At 38.3% G+C, this 19,596-nt stretch overlaps 1 protein-coding gene and 1 non-coding gene across 2 annotated transcripts in view; both read right to left on the bottom strand.

Moving 5' to 3' along the window:
• Positions 1-19,596, bottom strand: part of UBR2 (ubiquitin protein ligase E3 component n-recognin 2) — a 127,179-nt gene that overhangs the window by 18,688 nt on the left and 88,895 nt on the right. Inside the window, exons 23-35 of the mRNA XM_032140517.2 lie at positions 19,382-19,430; positions 18,810-18,964; positions 15,736-15,838; positions 13,322-13,431; positions 13,133-13,213; positions 12,629-12,807; positions 11,629-11,828; positions 9,179-9,272; positions 8,047-8,208; positions 5,927-6,030; positions 5,194-5,272; positions 1,207-1,355; positions 736-791 (exon numbers count right to left, since the gene is read on the bottom strand). Coding sequence (XP_031996408.1) covers positions 736-791; positions 1,207-1,355; positions 5,194-5,272; positions 5,927-6,030; positions 8,047-8,208; positions 9,179-9,272; positions 11,629-11,828; positions 12,629-12,807; positions 13,133-13,213; positions 13,322-13,431; positions 15,736-15,838; positions 18,810-18,964; positions 19,382-19,430 — 1,521 coding nt within the window. The remainder of the gene's footprint in view (positions 1-735; positions 792-1,206; positions 1,356-5,193; positions 5,273-5,926; positions 6,031-8,046; positions 8,209-9,178; positions 9,273-11,628; positions 11,829-12,628; positions 12,808-13,132; positions 13,214-13,321; positions 13,432-15,735; positions 15,839-18,809; positions 18,965-19,381; positions 19,431-19,596) is intronic.
• On the bottom strand, positions 7,195-7,301 carry LOC116460572 (U6 spliceosomal RNA). Its single transcript, XR_004245861.1, has one exon. It is a non-coding gene; the product is annotated as a U6 spliceosomal RNA (small nuclear RNA).

Genomic DNA, 19,596 nt, shown 5'->3' with positions numbered 1-19,596 from the left:
TACATTCTTCTGCTGCGTTCTTTTTTTTTTTTTTTTAAGATAGGATCTTGCTCTGTTGCACAGCCTAGAGTACAGGGGCACAATCATGGCTCACTGCAGCCTCGACCTCCCCAGCTCCAGTGATCTTCCCAACTCAGCCTCTTAAGTAGTTGGGACCACAGGTACATGCCACGCCACCACTCCTAGCCAATTTTAAAATTTGTGTAGAGATGAGGTCTCGCTATATTGCCCAGGCTGCAATATATATATATATATATATTTTTGAGATGGAGTTTCACTCTTGTTGCCCAGGCTGGAGTGCAATGGTGCAATCTCAGCTTACTGCAACCTCCACCTCCCGGGTTCAAGCGATTGTCCCGCCTCTGCCTCCTGAGTAGCTGGGACTATAGGCATGCGCCACCACGCCTGGCTAATTTTGTGTTTTTAGTAGAGACGAGGTTTCTCCATGTTGGTCAGGCTGGTCTTAAACTCCCGACCTCAGGTGATCCTCCTGCCTCGGCCTCCCAAAGTGCTGGGATTACAGGTGTGAGCCACCGCACCCGGCCTCCTGAAGTTTATTTAAAAGAAAGATTAAACCACAAACGTTACTTCTTTAATATCCTTACAGAAAATGGGTTTTTACTATGAAAGAAGTGAATGTAGTAAGTAACTACTGCAGGTCCATAAGATTAAAAGCAGCAGAACCACCTAATTTCCATGCCCCACTATCATGAACTGAATAAACTGAGAACTTACCAGTCTGCAAGGTAAAGGACCAAACAATGGTTTATCTTCATCACTCAAAATTCTTTCTACAGATTAAAGATGGTTAAAATGGTAAATGTTATGTTATGTATATTTTAATATAATTTTTTAAAAAGGTTAAAAAAACCCCAATTCTACAGAAAGTACAATATTGTCAAGTTTCAGAATCTTCAAAGTAATTTCACAAAAATTAAATTTGGTTACAAAGTAAAAACGAACAGTACATTCCTTCAACTGACAAGAAGCTATAACCACCACCAAGAGTTCTCTGTTGCTGTGGTTAATTTATGAACTGTCAATCTAGTATTTTGTCAGTACACTACATTTCTTGCTTCTAAGTCTTTTTCTTATTTCTTCACATTGTTACCCACTTTAAACATTTCATTTAAAAACAAGATTCTATGCCTAATTAGTATCAACGAATGCTTGTGACTCATAGAGAAATAGCTGTAAATCTCTTACCTATGCTTTGGATGGTGTATGCGCAGCTACCCCAACACATTATGGGAACACGAGGATCCTCTTCATTGGGATGAACCTTTAGTCCCACCTTGTAGGTAGCAGTTCCAAATGTCGTTAGCATTTCTTTTATGCTCTCAGAATAAGGGTTCCTGAAGTAAACATGTATAAAATTAGCTCAGAACAATGTGCACATATCAATCAAATGGTTCGGTTTCTTAACAGCTCTTTGCTATATTGAAATTGAACCACTTAACATATATCCAGAGATAATTGTATACAAAGTGATCAGAGATAATGCAAACTGCCCCTGCCCAAGAGGAGTTAGACTCTTTGACTTAGCAGGGGTGAGGCACAGGGCTGAAAACAGGGTGCTGGGCACAAGCCTACATACTACACAGTGAGGTCCTTGACCCTGTTTCCCATCCTGAGAACATCAGCAATGTATACCCACTTCCACAGAGATTAGTTTTTCCAGTGAACAATCCTCAGGGGAAAGTTGTTTTTACACACTGACATTCGGGGGTCACCCAAGCAAAAGACTGGAGGTGTCCTTATCACCTTACTGTGAGGCTTACAAATCAGCAAGCTCCAACCTGTCCACCAGGTATCCTTATGCTCATTGCCTTATGCTTAAATAGTTATCCAAGGACTAATAAACATTGAAGGAAAGCATCAAAGAGATAAAACAAAACAAAGAAGCAGAGAAACAGAACTCAGGGAAAACAGAGACGATGTAGAAAGCAAAAAACTCTTAAGAAAATTAGGTTGTCAGTTCAAGAGGGGCAACAGTGAGCTAATAGAACTACCTCAAAGAACAAAATCCAAGAGAAAACGATTTAAGAAACAACATAAAAAATTCTCAGAAATGAAGGACATAAATGTTCAGGTTCAATAGGTTTATTGAACGCCTAGCAAAATGAATAAAAAAAGATTCATATACCAAGAAATATCATAGAAAATTTCGGAACACTGAAGAGATACAGAGAATATCTTACAGTTTTCAGAAGTAACAGAGTTACAAGCCCGGGTGTGGTGGCTCATGCATGTAATCCTAGCACTTTGGGAGGCCAAGGTGGGTGAATCACTTGAGGTCAGGAGTTCGAGACCAGCCTGGCCAACATGGTGAAACCCTGTCTCTACTAAAAATACAAAAAATGAGTGGGGCATGGTGGTGCATGCCTGTAGTCCCAGCTACTTGGGAGGCTGAGGCATGAGAATCCCTTGAACCTGGGTGGCAGAGGTTGCAGTGAGCTGAGATCATGCCACTGCACTCCATCCTGGGTGACAAGAACAACACTCTGTCTCAAAAAAGAAAACAAAAAAAAGAAGTAATAGAAAATAGAAGTATAGTAATAGAGTTATAAAGGAACCAGGCATGGTAGCTCACACTTGTAATCCGAACTACTCAGGAGGCTGAGGAGGGAGGATCGCTTGAGCCCAGGAGTTCAAGGCCAACCTGGACAACATAGAACCCATCTCTAAAAAAGTTAAAAAAAAAAAAATGTGGCTGAGTGTGGTGGCTGATGCCTGTAATTGCAGCACTTTGGGAGGCCGAGGTGGGCAGATCATCTGAGGTCAGGAGTTTGAGACCAGTCTAGCCAACATGGTGTGAAACCCCGTCTCTACTAAAAATACAAAAATTAGCCAGGTGTGGCAGCTCATGTCTGTAATCCCAGCTACTCAGGAGGCTGAGACAGGAGAATCGCTTGAACCCGGGATGCAGAGGTTGCAGTGAACTTGTGCCACTGCACTCTAGCCTGGGGGACAGAGTGAGAACCTGTCTCAAAAAAACAAAAATTTACAAAGGAACAAGAATTAGAATGGGATTAATTTCTCAATGGATACAGAATTTAGTAAAATAATGCCTTCAAAATCTAGATAAAAAGTTACTTCTACCCTAGAATTCTATACCCAAACTATCAATTGAGCATATGAATAAAATAAACATATTTTTGAACATGAAAATATACCATCCAGGTATCCTTTCTTAGGAATCTGCAAAAAGAGCAAGTACTTAAGAAAGAGGAAGACACTCAATCCAGAAAATAAGAGGAGCAGGGCCAAGAGAAGTGACAGCTGTGCCCCCTCCTGACTGCAGGAGAACAGAGGCTGTGTGGGGGAAGGAGGGACCCAGCAACAGATCATCTGACAGATCTGAGCACTTAGAAAAGTTGTTAGGAGGCCAGGTGTGGTGGCTCACGCCTGTAATCCAAGCACTTTGGGAGGCTGAGGCGGGTGGATCACCTGAGGTCAGGAGTTCAAGACCAGCTTGGGCAACATGGAGAAACCCCACCTCTACTAAAAATGCAAAAATCAGTCGGGCGTGGTAGTGCGTGCCTGTAATCCCAGCTACTTGGGAGGCTGAGGCAGGAGAATTGTTTGAACCCGGGAGGGGAGGCTGCAGGGAGCTGAGATCACGCCACTGCACTCCAGCCTGGGTGACAGAGCGAGACTGTCTCCAAAAAAAAAAAAAAAAGAAAAAAGTTGTTAGACATTGGACAGATCTACTGCACCATTCAGAAAAAAAAAAAAAAAAAAACATAGAAAACAAGTACATGAAAAAGACAAGGTAATTATTAACTGTAAGAAAGACAAAACTGAGCCTGGGCGACAGCACGAGACTCTGTCTCAAAAAAAAAAAAAAAAAAAAAAAAAGAAAGACAAAACTGTATAAGAAAGGAAATATAATTCTAATACGCAACTTGTATCAGCAGACACACAGTTATTATAATGTAAAAACTGACAACTAGATTTAACCAAAAATTGTGGAATAATTTACCAGTCAACAGTGAAGATACTGTCTAATTAGAAATATGGAAGTAAACACTAGAAGTGACAAATAAAATGACAGGACTGGGGGAGTGTGGCAGACAGAAGATTGAAGTTTTTTTTTTTTTTGAGATGGGGTCTTGGTCTGTCGCCCAGGCTGGAGAGCAGTGGTGCGACTTGGCTCATTGCAACCTCTGTCTCCCAAGTTCAAGCTATTCTCCTGCCTCAGCCCCCCAAGTAGCTGGGATTACAAGCGTGCACCACCACGCCTGGCTAATTTTTGTTATTTTTAGTAGAGACAGGGTTTCAACATGTTGGCTAGACTAGTCTTGAATTCCTGACCTCAAGTGATCTGCCCGCCGTGGCCTCCCAAAGTGCTGGGATTATAGGCGTGATGTTTTTTCTATTCAAGTCTTCTAGGTCTCTATTTATTGAGTTACTTGGTACATGCCAGGCACAGCTTTCAGGTGGCTCTACGTACGTTATGTCACTTTATCCTAATAACACCTATGAATTATCCTCACTTGACAGATGAGGGAATTGAGGTACAGAGAGGTCAAGCAATTTGCCCAAAGTTGCACAGCTAGTAAGTGGTGGTGCTGGGAACTGAATCAACCAGTCTAGCTCCAGAATCTATGCTATACCTTGTAACTAACTGGCTATGGGGTAAAATAGGGTGGAAAATATTCTGGTTTTAATCCTGGGTTACTAAGAGCTTGGTTAGGTCATTAATATAAATTTTGAAGTCAGACGGAAGTGTGGGATTCATTGGGGAGGCTGAGCAGTTTGTATTTAGAATTACTGATTAGATGTTGTCAAGGAGAGCCAGGTAAAGAAAGGGGTGTGGCAGGGGTCAGCAATGCTGACTAGGAGAGGGTGGTGAGAGTTAAACATGCCACATGGTTCTTAGATTTTTTTAATGTATTGCAATGAATACCATCATGTAATGCTGAAACTTTTTTTGTTGTTGTTTTGAGACAGGGTCTCACTCTGTCACCCAGACTGGAGTGTAGTGGTGCAATGAAGGCTCACTGCAGCCTCCACCTCTGGGGCTCACACTATCCTCCTGCCTTAGCCTCTGCTTAAACCTTAGAACTAAAGATCACTATCCTATAACATTTTGCTCCCTCGCTTGCCAAATCATATTCCTCCTAACTGCTGACTTAATCATTCATTTCAAATGGGTTAAATATTAAAGGAGTAAAATAATATACTCACTTAGGACGAAAATCAGGCCTGAACCCTTCAGGGAGCTGTAATTCATCCACATTTTCTGAATTCTTTGTAGAGGCATTATCTATAGAAACAGGCATTTTATACTATTATTCAATAGATGACAATATTCCTAAAAGTACAGCCATATAGGTCAAAGAAATCAAAAACAAAAGGAAAAAAATTCCCTAATAAAAACTGGCATAACAACCATATGAAGCATGAAAACATTATTGCTCTAGTTGACCAAGGCCCTTTCTTAACTATGCTTTTTCTTATAGTACAGCCACTAAAACAAAAACAAGAGTAGCTATTCTATTTCTATGAAAACCAATGATATAAATCCTGTTCATACTACGTTCCCACAAGGTCATAAGTGCAGTGCATGGTCTATGAAACTTGGGAAGCCTTTGGTAATGCCAACAGTAAGGTGAGTTAGCCCACCGAGAACTAAAGCTAGCTCTGCAACACTCAGTTACATCTCCCCCACCTCCAGAAGCTCTTCGATAAAATGGGGGAATAAATGAGAAGTGTTTATTAGAAACTTCACATGAACTTGTGTGTTTAAGGAATAAGGAGTAATGCAGTAAAGTCAAATTTAGCTTATTAAGACAAGGAAAATTAGAATGAGTCAAAATTTTAAATGGGAAGTTTCACTTTTAAACAATTTCTTCTGGAAATACATTTTCTGATGACCTCGGACTTTAGGGAAAAATGAAAACAGGTTACCAGAACTTACTAGGAGTACTTTCTTCTTTCCTAAGAAACTGTAATGCTTTTATTTGCTGAGATATTGTTCTAATCCACTGAGTCAGATTTGGTTGGTCTGAAAAATTTAACCTGCTAGAAAAGATTATAGAGAGTATTTAGTGTTTTATTATTGTTCCTTAAGATACAAAAGACTCCTTAAATGATCACAGGCATATTTTAGACACACTCCAAATATTAAAAACAAAAAGGATAAGGGAAAATGTGTTGCATTAAAAAAAAATCAGGATATTGGCCAATGGAAATGAATATATTATTTGTCAATATGATGGTAATAACACTGTGTATTAAAAATCTCACTCTTCAGTACTGGAATTTGATAGAATTTCTTAAGTATCATAATCACCATCACTATTAATATCTACCAAGTGCTTATTATGTTACAAGCACTTAGTAAAGAATTTTACTGTAAATATCTTATTTATTTAGACTTAATCCTCAAAATATCCCTACATTTTGTTTCAGGTTGTATTATTATTTGCATAAGTTATATTCCTATATTGTATTATTTGTATAGGTTGTATTCCTATATTTTGTAATAGGTTTTATTGTCCCCATTTTACAGATGAGGAAACTGAGGTTTAGAGCTATGTAACTTGACTAAGGCCGAATAAGGGACAAAGCTAGCATTCAAACTTGGCTCTGTCAGATTCCAAAGCCTGTGTTCTTTTTATGATTGTATTCGAATATGACTAAACCATAATTGAATCTCATGGGCAAAACCCAAAAAGTGGACCAATAAAGTGACAGGTGAAATCCAACAAGGCTGATTTCTTCTTATACACAGTTAATCCTCCATCTAACAATAATTAATTTCTTTATCAGTTCAAATGCAGATAAGTCAGTACCAGGATATTCTTTTATAATTAAAAAGCATGAGCTTACACTCAAATCTACTAATATTTTAAGAACATTTTGTGGTAGCATAGGCTAAGAACACCAAAGTTTGAACTCCTAAAACTGACAAGAAAAAACTGACTTTGCTTTGAACTGAATGCAAATAACACAGAAATGGATCATTTATACTCACATAACTTAGTATTTGTGCATGCAAGTAGATAGCATAATTCTACATTGAGAAATGAAGTTCAGATTCGAATAGCAGACATTATCAAATTCATACTTGAAATGAGTATGTCCAATACTCATAACTAAAAGCATCCAAAAAACTGTGAAGTTACAGAAATTTTCCATTTTCTTTTATTTTTTTTAGTCTGCTAGACAAATTCTAAAAGAGCTAAAAATATGGAACACTTCATGAATTTGTGTGTCATCCTTGTGAAAGAGCCATGCTTATCTTCTCTTTATCGTTCCAATTTTAGTGTATGTGCTGCTGAAGCAAGCACTTATTTTATTTTTGAGACAGGGTCTTGCTCTGTCACTCAGGCTGAAGTGCAATGGCATGATCAAAGCTCACTGCAGCCTTGACCCAAGCGAGCCTCCCACCTGAGTCTCTGAAGTAGCTGGGACTATAGGCATATGCCACTACATCCAGCTAACTTTTTATTTTTTGTACAGACAGGGTCTATGTTGCCCAGGCTGGTCTTGAACTCCTGGGCTCAAATGATCCTCTCACCTTGGCCTCCCAAAGTGCTAGAATTATAGATGTGAGCCACAATGCCCAGCTGAGATTTTTCCATTTAAAATATACCAACAGATTTTCATTTTTTTTTTTGCCTGGTTCTTCAAACTATGAATGGCCAGTACATTACAAAAAGTTTTATTCGATTTTTAGACTGTCCCATAAAGTCAGTTTGAGTTGTTCCATCTCCCTCTACCAGTTTACTGAGCATCTCTTGAGAAGTGTATGGGAGATATTAAAAGTAGGGTCCCTAGAAATAAACCAGATACTTGGTTTTCATAAATACACAGGAATTTTATAGCTTAGAAACTGTTAAATTTTCACCTGTTCCTCTCTAAAAACTAAAATCACATTCCACAGGTCTGCTAGAAGAAAATGACTAGAGTTTGGAAAGTATCTGGAAAACACCATGCAATTGCCTAGACTAAGCTTTCCTCCCTGATTTATTATTTCATTATCTTCAAAGCAAACTATTGCTTTGTAATAGGTTGTCATGAGCCAAAACTTACTTGTTAAAAATATTCCTTGGAGGAAGCAGCAGAGGAATAACAGTATTACTCAAGCATTCACAAAGGGGGCAAAGGAATTCTCCGTTTTCTACATCATAGCTTGTATGTAAGCGTAATCTCTGTTGCCTTCGCTGTTCTTTAGCTTGAACGGAATCAAAATACCTTTACAATTAGAGAACATGAGGTATCAAAACAATGGTAATTTATATAAATGACAGCCACAAGTTTCAACATTTTAAATAATGTTTCCACAAATAGTTCAAAAACGAAAATCTTAAACTAAATTATTTTTAACATGATTTTTGAGTGATTTTAAAAATCCAAATGGATTAAAAGTTCTAAAACAGGAAAATAAAAAAAAAGACTGCCATATAAAAAAGCATTCACAAAGCAGCAACAAAAATTTCTTGGTGCCATTGTTCTCTTGCCACTTCCCCAAGGCTGGTGGCTATTTGTTTTTTTTGTTTGTTTGTTTGAGATGGAGTCTCGCTCTGTTGCCCAGGATGGAGTGCAGTTGCACGATCTTGGTTCACTGCAACCTCCACCTCCCACATTCAAGCAATTCTCCTGTCTCAGCCTCCCAAGTAGCTGGGACTACAACGTGGTGGCTAGTTGTTAGGGGTAGTTCATGATAACTGGGTGAGCACAGTTCTAGAATAATAGTATTATTGATTTGCTGGTTTTGCAGAAGCATAGGAAACACCAAACTAGAACAAATTCAGGACATCTCACCACAGGGAGCCATTACAATTTTGGGAAGTAACAAAGCAAGTACTAACATCTATGGAATCAAAAGTTGTCCACCCTGGACCCAAAGAAAGACAACATTACCCTTCTAGAGTTTATCCTACTGTAAAAACCCTTTTCTTCATCCACAGACTGATACAGATCCACTTCCTTCTTTGGAAGATATAGAAGAGACTTGGACATAAAGCTAAATTAAAAAATATATCTGACATATACTTTACATCTATGACAAGGCAAATAACTTTTGTTATTTATTAGGCAATGATACAGATTTTTTCAACATTTTTAGTTCTTTTCCTTTTTTCTAGAATGCAATTTCCTCTATTTTAAAAATATTGAGCCCTTAGATAAACTGCTTTTGACAAATATTAAGAATATACATTACCTTTGCCAACAATGGGCATGCATAATGTGCCCACAGCTACTAGTGTGTGTTCCACAAGATAGATCAGGGTGCATGAATAATGGATCATATTTTTCTGCATTACAAAACAAACAAACAAAAAAACAAAAAAAGTGAAGCATTTAATTTTCCTATAACAAATGTGTAACTTTAAATTGTAAAATCCTTGATAAAGACTTGTAAATTTGAAATGAAATGCTAGTTTATTCCTCTGAGATACCAATAATTTATGCAACACCTTGGATTATTTATAAAGTAGGACTCTCTAATTTTCACCATCCACAGCAAATTAATTAAACATTCTCTAATTGTAAACTGAAATTAGAACTATGAATTTAAATATATCCAACCTTTTGAACATTTCACACTTTCAGAGTACTGAGATATTTCAATTCCTCCCATCGTACCCTGAGCTCCAGGTAAAAGAGCTACTCTCTTCATGGGGCTGCCTTGTGCGCGTTCAGGGCAGCTGGGTTACAATGATCGCTAATAAAAAATGTTTTGGCAGTAATGGGGCGCCCCCTAGAGGACAGACTGCCTAACAACACTCATACAGCAAATAATCACATCAGAGCCAAAGTGACAACAAAAAATCTAAGCACAGACCAGATCAGATGGGGGAAAAAAAAAGTAATTCAGAGTCTCCTGTCCTGGTGCTAATTTTTATATTCAAAGGGGATGAAAAATCACGAAAAACAAGATGGATGTCTGGCTTCTTTTGGAATTTTTTGAATTCTTTATATAAATTAGTATAATCTTAGAAATTTCCTAGCACTCTAGAAAGAACTACTTTTAATTTGTTTTAATAGTTTTAATTTGCTTTAACACTAGAACAGTGCAAATGTCAAAGCATTAAGAAAATCCACTTATAGCCAGCTAATGCTTTTTCTTCAGGAAGTAATAAGTTAAATAAAATTAGCAACTTTGTCTTTGGCCTTGAATGAAATTTATAAAGCACCTAGTTTAAATGACTATCTTTTGTTTTTTTAAAGACAGTCTCGCTCTGTCGCCCAGATTGGAGTGCAGTGGCGCGATCTCGACTCACTGCAAGCTCCGCTTCCTGGGTTCACGTCATTCTCTTGTCTCAGCCTCCCGAGTAGCTGGGACTACAGTAACTGCCACCATGCCTGGCTAATTTTTTTTTGTATTTTTTAGTAGAGATGGGGTTTCACCGTGTTAGCCAGGATGGTCTTGATCTCCTGACCTTGTGATCTGCCCGCCTCGGCCTCCCAGAGTGCTGGGATTACATGCGTGAGCCACTGCGCCTGGCCTTTTTTTTAAAAAAAAAAAAAACAAAACAAAAAAAACAAAAACACACAGGGTCTCGCTCCGTCACCCAGGATGGAGGGCAGTGGTGCAATCTCGGCTCACTGCAACCTCTGCCTCCCAGGTTCAAGCAATTCTCATGCCTCAGCCTCTTGAGTAGCTGGGACTACAGGTACGTGCCATCAAATTTGGCTAGTTTTTTTTTTTTTTTGTCCTATTAGTAGAGATGGGGGTTTCGCCATGTTGGCCAGGCTGGTCTTGAACTCCTGACCTCAGGTGATCCACCTGCCTCGGCCTCCCAAAGTGCTGGGATTACAGGCATGAGCCACCATACCCAGCCTAAATGACCATTTTTAAAGATGAAACAGACCAACCTTTCATAAGTAGGATGCAAAGACTTTCTTTATAGAGAGAAGGCAACTCTAAAAGTGGGCTCTCAAACCTCCTTTCACGCTGCAGTGTGAAAGGCACTGGTTAAAGCAGTGCTCTGGGAATTCCCAAGACACAGTTCCTACTCTCAAGAAGTTTACTGGGTATCGCTGAAGCACATGCACACAGAGCACAACCTACGAGCAGAGAAATAAATGTGTCTGTGGTGGACAAAATCATGTGCAGACTGGATCTCCCTGCTTTACTCCCTCAGTTGCTGAAAGAGGGCCCCCAACCGTCCTGCACGGTAATCTGTATCCCAAGAATCTGCTTTCTGGGGAACCCGATCTGTGGTGGTATTACTATTCTAAATCAGAATTTGGCTTAAGGATTGCCTCTTACATAGGTAATTCTCCATCACTGTTCTTAGGAGATTCCACTCAGGCTCTATCAATAAGACAAAACAATTATTATTTCAGTGTGTCAACAAATGGCCAGGACTCTGCAAGTGTACTGAAAGATGGAAAAGACAGTGAAATGCCAAACTATGTAATGTCAAATCACAAAGAAAAGCTTTTCTTTGAATCCCTGCTATTTATCAGCTATGTGATTCAGGTATAACTTTCTGGAGTGCTTCCACATCTGCCAAGTGGGGAATTCCTGCCTAAGTTACCTGTCAAAGATACCATCCAAGTCTACGGAGTTATTTTTAGGTTTAAAAAATCTCAATGTATCACCAACCACATTAACTGGCAGTTGTTATGAAAAGGGAAGATGAGAATCTAGCTATGACTTACCTGGATCTTGAATAAATTTACTTCTGTTTTTTGATAATACAGTTGATCTCTGAACAAATGCTGCCAAGACCATTGCCCTGCTTTCCACTTTAACTTCTTGCTCCTCTTGGCACAATATACATGTAACGAATTGTCTTTGTTCAGGAACCTGAGTTTGTGTGGGGCCCAGTGCTGTAAGTGTTATATCTGAAACCACAGGGCTGCAATACAAAGGTTATGAATATAATTAATGATCCCAAGAACTTTCTATATAATCATAAAATAGCAAACTACAGGTATGTATGTATGTGTGCGTGTGTGTGTATATATATATTTTTTTTTTTTTTTTTGAGACAGAGTCTTGCTCTGTCACCCAGGCTGGGGTGAGTGGCACAATCTCGGCTCACTGCAACATCTGCCTCCCAGGTTCAAGCAATTCTCCTGCCTCAGCCTCCTGAGTAGCTGGGATTATAGGCGCGCACCACCACGCCCGGCTAATTTTTTTTTTTGTATTTTTAGTAGAGATGGGGTTTCACCATGTTGGTCAGGCTGGTCTCGAACTCCTGACCTTGTGATCCGCCCGCCTTGGCCTCCCAAAGTGCCGGGATTACAGGCATGAGCCACCACGCCCGGCCAGGTTTGTATATATTTAACACATGGTTTTGATAACTTGGATTGTCAAGTCTTTGGTATGTATCAAAACCATCTCCTTTAATCCTCACAGTAATCTAATCTTCAATACAGATGTCATATGCTGTAGGTAACTGAGTGTAGTGTACTCATTCTTTCATGAATGTCCAAGGTCTTCTGCAGAAAATACCCTACCAGGTATACACAGGACTTACCATATCTATATTCCGAGATTTCTAAGATTAAATCTTCTAAATGGAGGTCACAAAATTTACCTATGAATTCTACTAAATTACTTTAGGATTAAAAGTATACTTACAAGGAAAAAAAGCAACACTGCCCCCTAGTTGGGAACAACTGGTCAAGAGATTAATTTTTTTTTCTTTTTTACCTATTATCAAGAACAGCAGAGGTTGAGGCATCCAGTTCTAATGTCTGCTGAAAGAGTTCTTTGTTTTCATCAATAAAATGCCGCTGCATTTCAGACATCTGAGCCATGATCTTTTCTCTGCGCAGTCTGGCAATCTCTGCTTTTCTCTTCCTCTCAGCTTTGTCTTTGTCCCTTGAACTCTGAAATTATGCTCCATTCAATTAGACCATTAGATGCTAAAATGCACATTTTTTTCTGAAGCAGAAATATCTTTATTGTAAATACCAGTTAAAAAACTATTCTATAATCTCACTTATTTAAACAAGAGAAAAGACTCTTAAATTGACCTGTTTTAAAGCAAAAAAGCAGACAAAAAATTGATATAACAAATAGAGATAAATAGTGGCATATTTCTTGGAATTTAAATGTTGTAAGTAACTGGCAACTTAATGTAGATAAATTTAATTTTTTCATACTGAACTTGCTATAATTTTTTAGTATTATCACACTTTTTACTGTTTATACCTCTTCCATTATGGTTCCTTCTGTCTCTGCCACGGGACTGGTAGGTGAACTCTCCCTCATCTTTTTAACAGCATTAAAAGTCTACAAAAAAAAAAAAGTATCAGTATCCTGTATGAAATATCATCACAATGTACACATAACAAATATTTAATATTTCTCACAAAAAGCAGAGGAATGTAGAAATTTTACCTTTAATATCCACCGAATCATGTCTTTGTGGACTTCTAGGTAGGGAGCATTTTGTAGTGTTTCCAGCATAGCTAGTATGCTAGGAGAGTTTTTTGGTGCTTCACCAGGTTCTACAGCAGAAAAATAAAAGGCACAATAACAATAGCTAACACTTCATAGTACTTATTCCTATGCACAGGAACATAAATGCAGTTGCTTATAACACCTATTGCCCATAATTTGATAATGGCTCTACCAAAATAGAGATTTTCAATACTTCTTGAGAACGTGACATATTTGTCTTTTACAACAAGTAGCCAACAACTAGAATTCTTTAAGGATTCAAAAGTGACTTTTTATAGCAAATGATTATTTTAACTTCCCTTTAGCAAAATTACATACAAATTCAGCTAAAAATAACTGGTGTCTCTGAGATTTTACAGGTCTAAAAATAAATTAGCATTAAGAGGTGCATATATGTACAAATATGTTTATTTGCTCTGACCATCGCCTTTAATAAAAACTAGATTCAGAATAAAATGAATTTCTTCCCCTAGGAATTCACTGTTTATTTGAATATGAGTCAAGTCCATATCTTCTATTAGTCTGCAGCCAGAAATGTTCAATTATTGATTTTCTTGATTTTGGTGCTGCCATTCTGGAAAAATGTCCCTTTTTCCTAAGAGCGGAAGAGATTGACCTGTGTGATCTTTAATATTTCATCACATCTAAAACTCTGTGGCATGCATTAGGGATGTGACTCTAGATAAGGGAGAGGTTTCTTTGCAAATAAATTGTGTGTCTTAATTATGTAGAATGTCTAAAGACAAGTTAAGAGTAATGTTGAGGGAAAATGATGATTGTTTAATAAAAAGGAAAGAGAAAGTAAGAGAGAAGCTAATTTTTTTTTTTTTTTTTTTTTTGAGACAGTCTCACTCTGTCGCCCAGGCTGGAGTGCAGTGGTGTAATCTCCGCCCACTGCAACCTCCACCTCCTGGGTTCAAGCGATTCTCCTGCCTCCGCCTCCTGAGTAGCTGGGATTACAGGTGCCCACCAGCATGCTCGGTTAATTTTTGTATTTTTGGTAGAGACAGGGTTTCGTCATGTTGGCCAGGTTGGTCTCGAACTCTTGACCTCAGGTGATTCACCCACCTTGGTCTCCCAAAGTGCTGGGATTACAGGAGTGAGCCACCGTGCCTGGCCAAGAACCTAATATTTTATAGTGATGAGTGAATGAAATTAGGGAGTATTCTGTATGGTTATTCTAAAATAAACACACCAGAAACAAAGAAAGCAAAACAACAGTATTAACCCAAAGAAACAATATGGCAGAGAAAAAGAATAGGTAAAAACTGGCATCCAAGAATAAAGTCTTCAGTGGGAAAAGGTGGTTTCTCCTCTTTCTCTCATTTACTTGGATGAGGGCAAAAAGGAAAACTAGAGATCTAGCAGCAAACAAAATTACTTCCTCCTTGTCCCCTGGTAGCATAATTCTCACAGTTATCGTTTAGGAAGAAATGGCACTGAACACAGTTACAGAAATAATCCTTTTCAATCAAAGCATTTATAAACTCCTATCATAGCACCATCAATTCATTTAAAAACACCTCAGCAAATGGCTGACTACAGGTCTGTGGCAGGGAAAGTACAAGATGAGCTTGGGCATCTTTTGGGCTGGAAAGCGAGGTGGTACTCAAATACAAATGGGGCTGGGTGAAAAGGACACAGAAGCTGACTAAATAAACTCCCACTGACCAAAATGGGCATGATTTGAGCATCAAAAGGAATAATCATTATAAGTGACTATAAAACACTGAATAAATAAAAATCCATGAATAATATTTAAAAAAACTCTAAACAAAAAATATTCAAAGTTGCCACAATTGCAGGTAACTATCAGACCGATGGCTGATTCTGAAAATTAGTAAATGAAAAGCTTTTCTTTGACATGAAATATTATGTCTATAACAAATGGTTCAAGAAAGTATGTAAATATAAAAGCAAATATAGCAAACTACTGAATCTAGGTAGTAGGTATATGAACGTTTACTGGACAATTCTTTCGACTTGTCTATATGTTTGAAACTTTTAAAATAAAAAGCTGGAAAATCTCCCTGGCCTTCTTTTAAAAAGTCACATTTCTTTATATGAAATGACAATCTAATCCCCTATAATTTTTATTTATTTTCAATACTGTAGAACCTTATGTCAACCACAGCCGATTGTAACTTTGAACTTAGCCCTAGATATTTTTATAAAAATATATCAGGGTTTAATACAGTACCTTTACTACACAGATGAGTACATATAGCCTCAAATATTTGGATTAAATATTACCCTTTTAGAATCCATATGATCAAATAAAAGAGGTTATTAAGTGATTTCTTAAAATCATTTACATCTTGAGTTAGTTTAGTAAAAAGATATACACATACTTGATATCTTCTGAGTGAAGGTAAATGTTACCACATGCTCTTCCGTGACATTCTCTAAATGTTGTTTTTCTTCTTGTAGTGCCATTCCAATTAAATGTAACACCTTGAATAAATGTTTTGTAACTTTTAGTAAAAATTTAAAAAATTAAGCACATATATTAATAAGAAATAGGAAAAAAGAATTATTGAAAAAGATAAATCAAACTATTAAATACAAAATGCAGTTAAAACCAATTTGAAGTACTAATTTTTTTTTCTTTTTTTTTTTTTTTTTTGAGATGGAGTTTTGCCCTGTCACCCAGGCTCACTGCAACCTCTGCCTCCTGGGTTCAAGTGATTCTCCCGCCTCAGCCTCCCCAGTAGCTGGGACTACAAGCGTGCCCCACCATGCCCAGCTAATTTTTGGTACTTTTAGTAGAGATGGGGTTTCACCATGTTGGCCAGGCTGGTCTTGAACTCCTGACCTCAAGTGATCCGCCCACCTTGGCCTCCCAAAGTGCTGTGATTAAAGGCGTGAGCCACCATATCCGGCCCTGAAGTACGAATTTTTATTAAATGAAAAGACTGAGATTTATTTTCTAACAAAAATTATTGGCAAGAAAAACAAAATTTTCTACTTCAATGAGGAAGAAATTTCAATTGCAAATTTTCGGGGTAAGCTAAAATTACCACCAGCTGTGACCAGCAAGTCACATAATATGTAAGTTTTATTCTATACCTATACTACAGACTTAAAAAAACCTTCCAAGAATCAGTGGTCAAGTAATTATAAAGCTAAACGTATCCCCCATGTAATTATCCAGTCTATGACACTACCTAATTTCTCTAAGGACTAAATCTTCATCATCTGAGAAAGACAAACTTTTATCTCTAATGCCTTATCATTTATAAACTTTATAGTTCTTCAATGTATCTCACAAAGTATTCCTGATCAGACTTCTAAGAGACTGTATCAACCTATTTGTTTTTTTACTGCTCTTATCCCATGCCCAAGTTTTTTTTGTTTTTTTGAGACGGAGTCTCCCTCTGTTGCCCAGGCTAGAGTGCAGTGGCACAATATTGGCTCACTGCAACCTCTGCCTCCCAGTTTCCAGTGATTCTCCTGAGCCCTCCTGAGTAGCTGGGATTATAGGCACGTGCCATGATGATTGGCTAATTTTTGTATTTTTAGTAGAGACGGGGTTTCACCATGTTGTACAGGCTGGTCTTGAACTCCCGACCCCAAGTGATCCACCCGCCTTGGCCTCCCAAAGTGTTAGGATTACAGGGGTGAGCCACTGTGCCGGGCCCACACCCCAGTTTTTGAGGAGATATGTGTGTGATGTCTCTGTATCCTTCCCTCCACATGGGATGACTGTGGTTGTCAGAGACTTGGAAGAACTAGGTGACATAAAGCAAATGTACACGTAAGGTAAATATTGTTCACAACTCTTTTCTCCATTATTTCCCACAAACCTTTTGTTCATGTAATGCTGACAGTACATGACAGCTAGTACAGCTGTACTAGTAATGAGCTAGCACACCACAGCTCCATGATTTTACACTTTAAATATGCTTATGGATAAATAGGAGGTCATTATAAGAATACATACATCTTAGCCAGTGAGACAAAAAGAAAGAATGATAGCTACTCAGCCTCCCGAGGAGGGCTCCAAAATTTGAATCTGAATCCTGGTTTTACTGCTTTCAAGCTATTAACATATACCCTAAGGGAATGCCTTTGAGCCCATGTCATCATCTTTAACATTGGAAAAAAACAGCTTCCCTCTAGAGTTCTGAGGATTACAAATACTATATGCAGAGTGCTTAGCATGGTCGGGCACGGTGGCTCACGCCTGTAATCCCAGCACTTTGGGAGGCCGAGGTGAGTGGATCACCTGACGTCGGGAGTTTGAGACTAGCCTGGCCAACATGGTGAAACCCTGTCTCTACTAAAAACACAAAAAATTAGCTGGGTTTGGTGACAGGCGCCTGTACTCCCAACTACTTGGGAGGCTGAGGCAGGAGAATTGCTTGAACCCGGGAGGCAGAGGTTGCAGTGAGCCGAGATCACGCCATTGTACTCCAGCCTGGGTGACAAGAGCAAAACTGTCTCAAAAAAAAAAAAAAAAGTGCTTAGCATGGAATAAGGCATAAAGTAGGCATTCTATTTAACGAATAATTGTTATATCACTTAGTAGAGTAATATGGGAAGTTAATGGAACCTCACTGAAACTTGGCTTCCTCATCTAACAATGAGAAAAAAGTTGTATCTATTCATGGGGTGTTGTGTGAATTCAATGAGATAATGTAAGAATGGCTTACATTAAAACTATAAAGTAAAATATAAACAAGGGGCTGGGCATGGTGGCTCACGCATGTATAATCCCAACACTTGGGGAGGCTGAGGGGGGAGGATTGCTTGAGTCTAGGAGTTCGAGACCAGCCTGGGAACATGGCAAAACTGTCTCTACCAAAAATACAAAAATTAGCCAGGTGTTGTGATGCATGCCTGTAATCCCAGCTACTTGGGACACTGAGGTGGAGGGATCACTTGAACCCAGGAGGCAGAGGTTGCAGTGAGCCAGGATTGCGCCACTGCACTCCAGCTTCCTGGGTGACAAAGCCAGATCCTGTCTCAAAAACACAAAAACAAAAATAACACAAACAAGGTTCCAGACTTGCCACTTAACTAGCTATAGGACCATAAGTCTATGAGTGTCAGTTTCTTCAACCACAAAATAAGGATACGGATGATTCAAAACAAATTTTTGGTTTTGGAAAATAATTAGATTAGAAACATATATAAAAGATAACACATTATATCAGTATCAGAGTACTACATATATAAAGACCAGGACCAATCAAGGAGAGAACGACTGCCCAGTGGGACTGAGGTAATAACAACCATGTGGTATAAAAAAATCTGTCTGGCACTTGTTTTCACTGTCAGACACAAAAGCAGTAACAACATATTCAAGTTAGGAAGACACAATACATTTCGGCCTAGTTTTCCTGTGTATAGATACAGACAAGAATATTTTGCTTGTACTATAAAATACTAAAATATAAATAATAAATGTCTTCAAACCTACCCTTTGAAGCATGGACTCTGACCAGGCATATCCATTATGTTCCACAGCCCATTGCAGAATTGTTCCCATGATGCACAACATGACATCTGACTGCAAAATGTTAACTAGGCTTGCAAACAGAGGGCAGAACGGAGGCAACACCGGAGGTGGGAGTGCTGAAAATACAGTTGTTATTATTGGTTTCTTTCACAGAACATGCTTTAGAAACTATCTCTGTTACTTTTGATAGTTTTAACTCAAAGAATATTCATTAACACACACCTTAAAGCTATTATTTTATCTTCTCAAGGTCAAATGCATAAAAAGAGCCACATAATTAGCAGCAGTACAAAAGAAAGTCTGTCTTTTCCCCCAGAAAGGTCTTAAGATCTCAGATAAAATCAACCCAGAGGACTTAGCACAAACTATTTCTATGTTAACATATTTATTATTCCTTTGAATAGGAGGTTGTTCACTAGGAAAGCTTACATTTAAATATTCATTCCACCAAAGACAATCATCATAGTTAATAGAAAACAACGTTTAACAAGTAAAAAAGATGGGTATGACATTTTTAGAAAGATTAAAAATACCTGTATCTTCTCTATTTTGTCTTTTCAATTTCCGTTGAGCTTCTTCTGCCTAATAAAAAATAAAGTTATTTGGACAGGGAATTAGTAATGCCCGCTACCACACCCAGCTAATTTTTATATTTTTAGTAGAGACGGGGTTTCACTATGTTGGCCAGGCTGGTCTTGAACTCCTGACCTTGTGATCTGCTCACCTCGGCCTCCCAAAGTGCTGGGAT

Source organism: Hylobates moloch, unplaced genomic scaffold, assembly GCF_009828535.3.
Source record: "Hylobates moloch isolate HMO894 unplaced genomic scaffold, HMol_V3 SCAFFOLD_20, whole genome shotgun sequence".
NCBI classification, from domain to species: domain Eukaryota; kingdom Metazoa; phylum Chordata; class Mammalia; order Primates; family Hylobatidae; genus Hylobates; species Hylobates moloch.
This window is presented reverse-complemented; position numbering and strand designations above follow the sequence as displayed.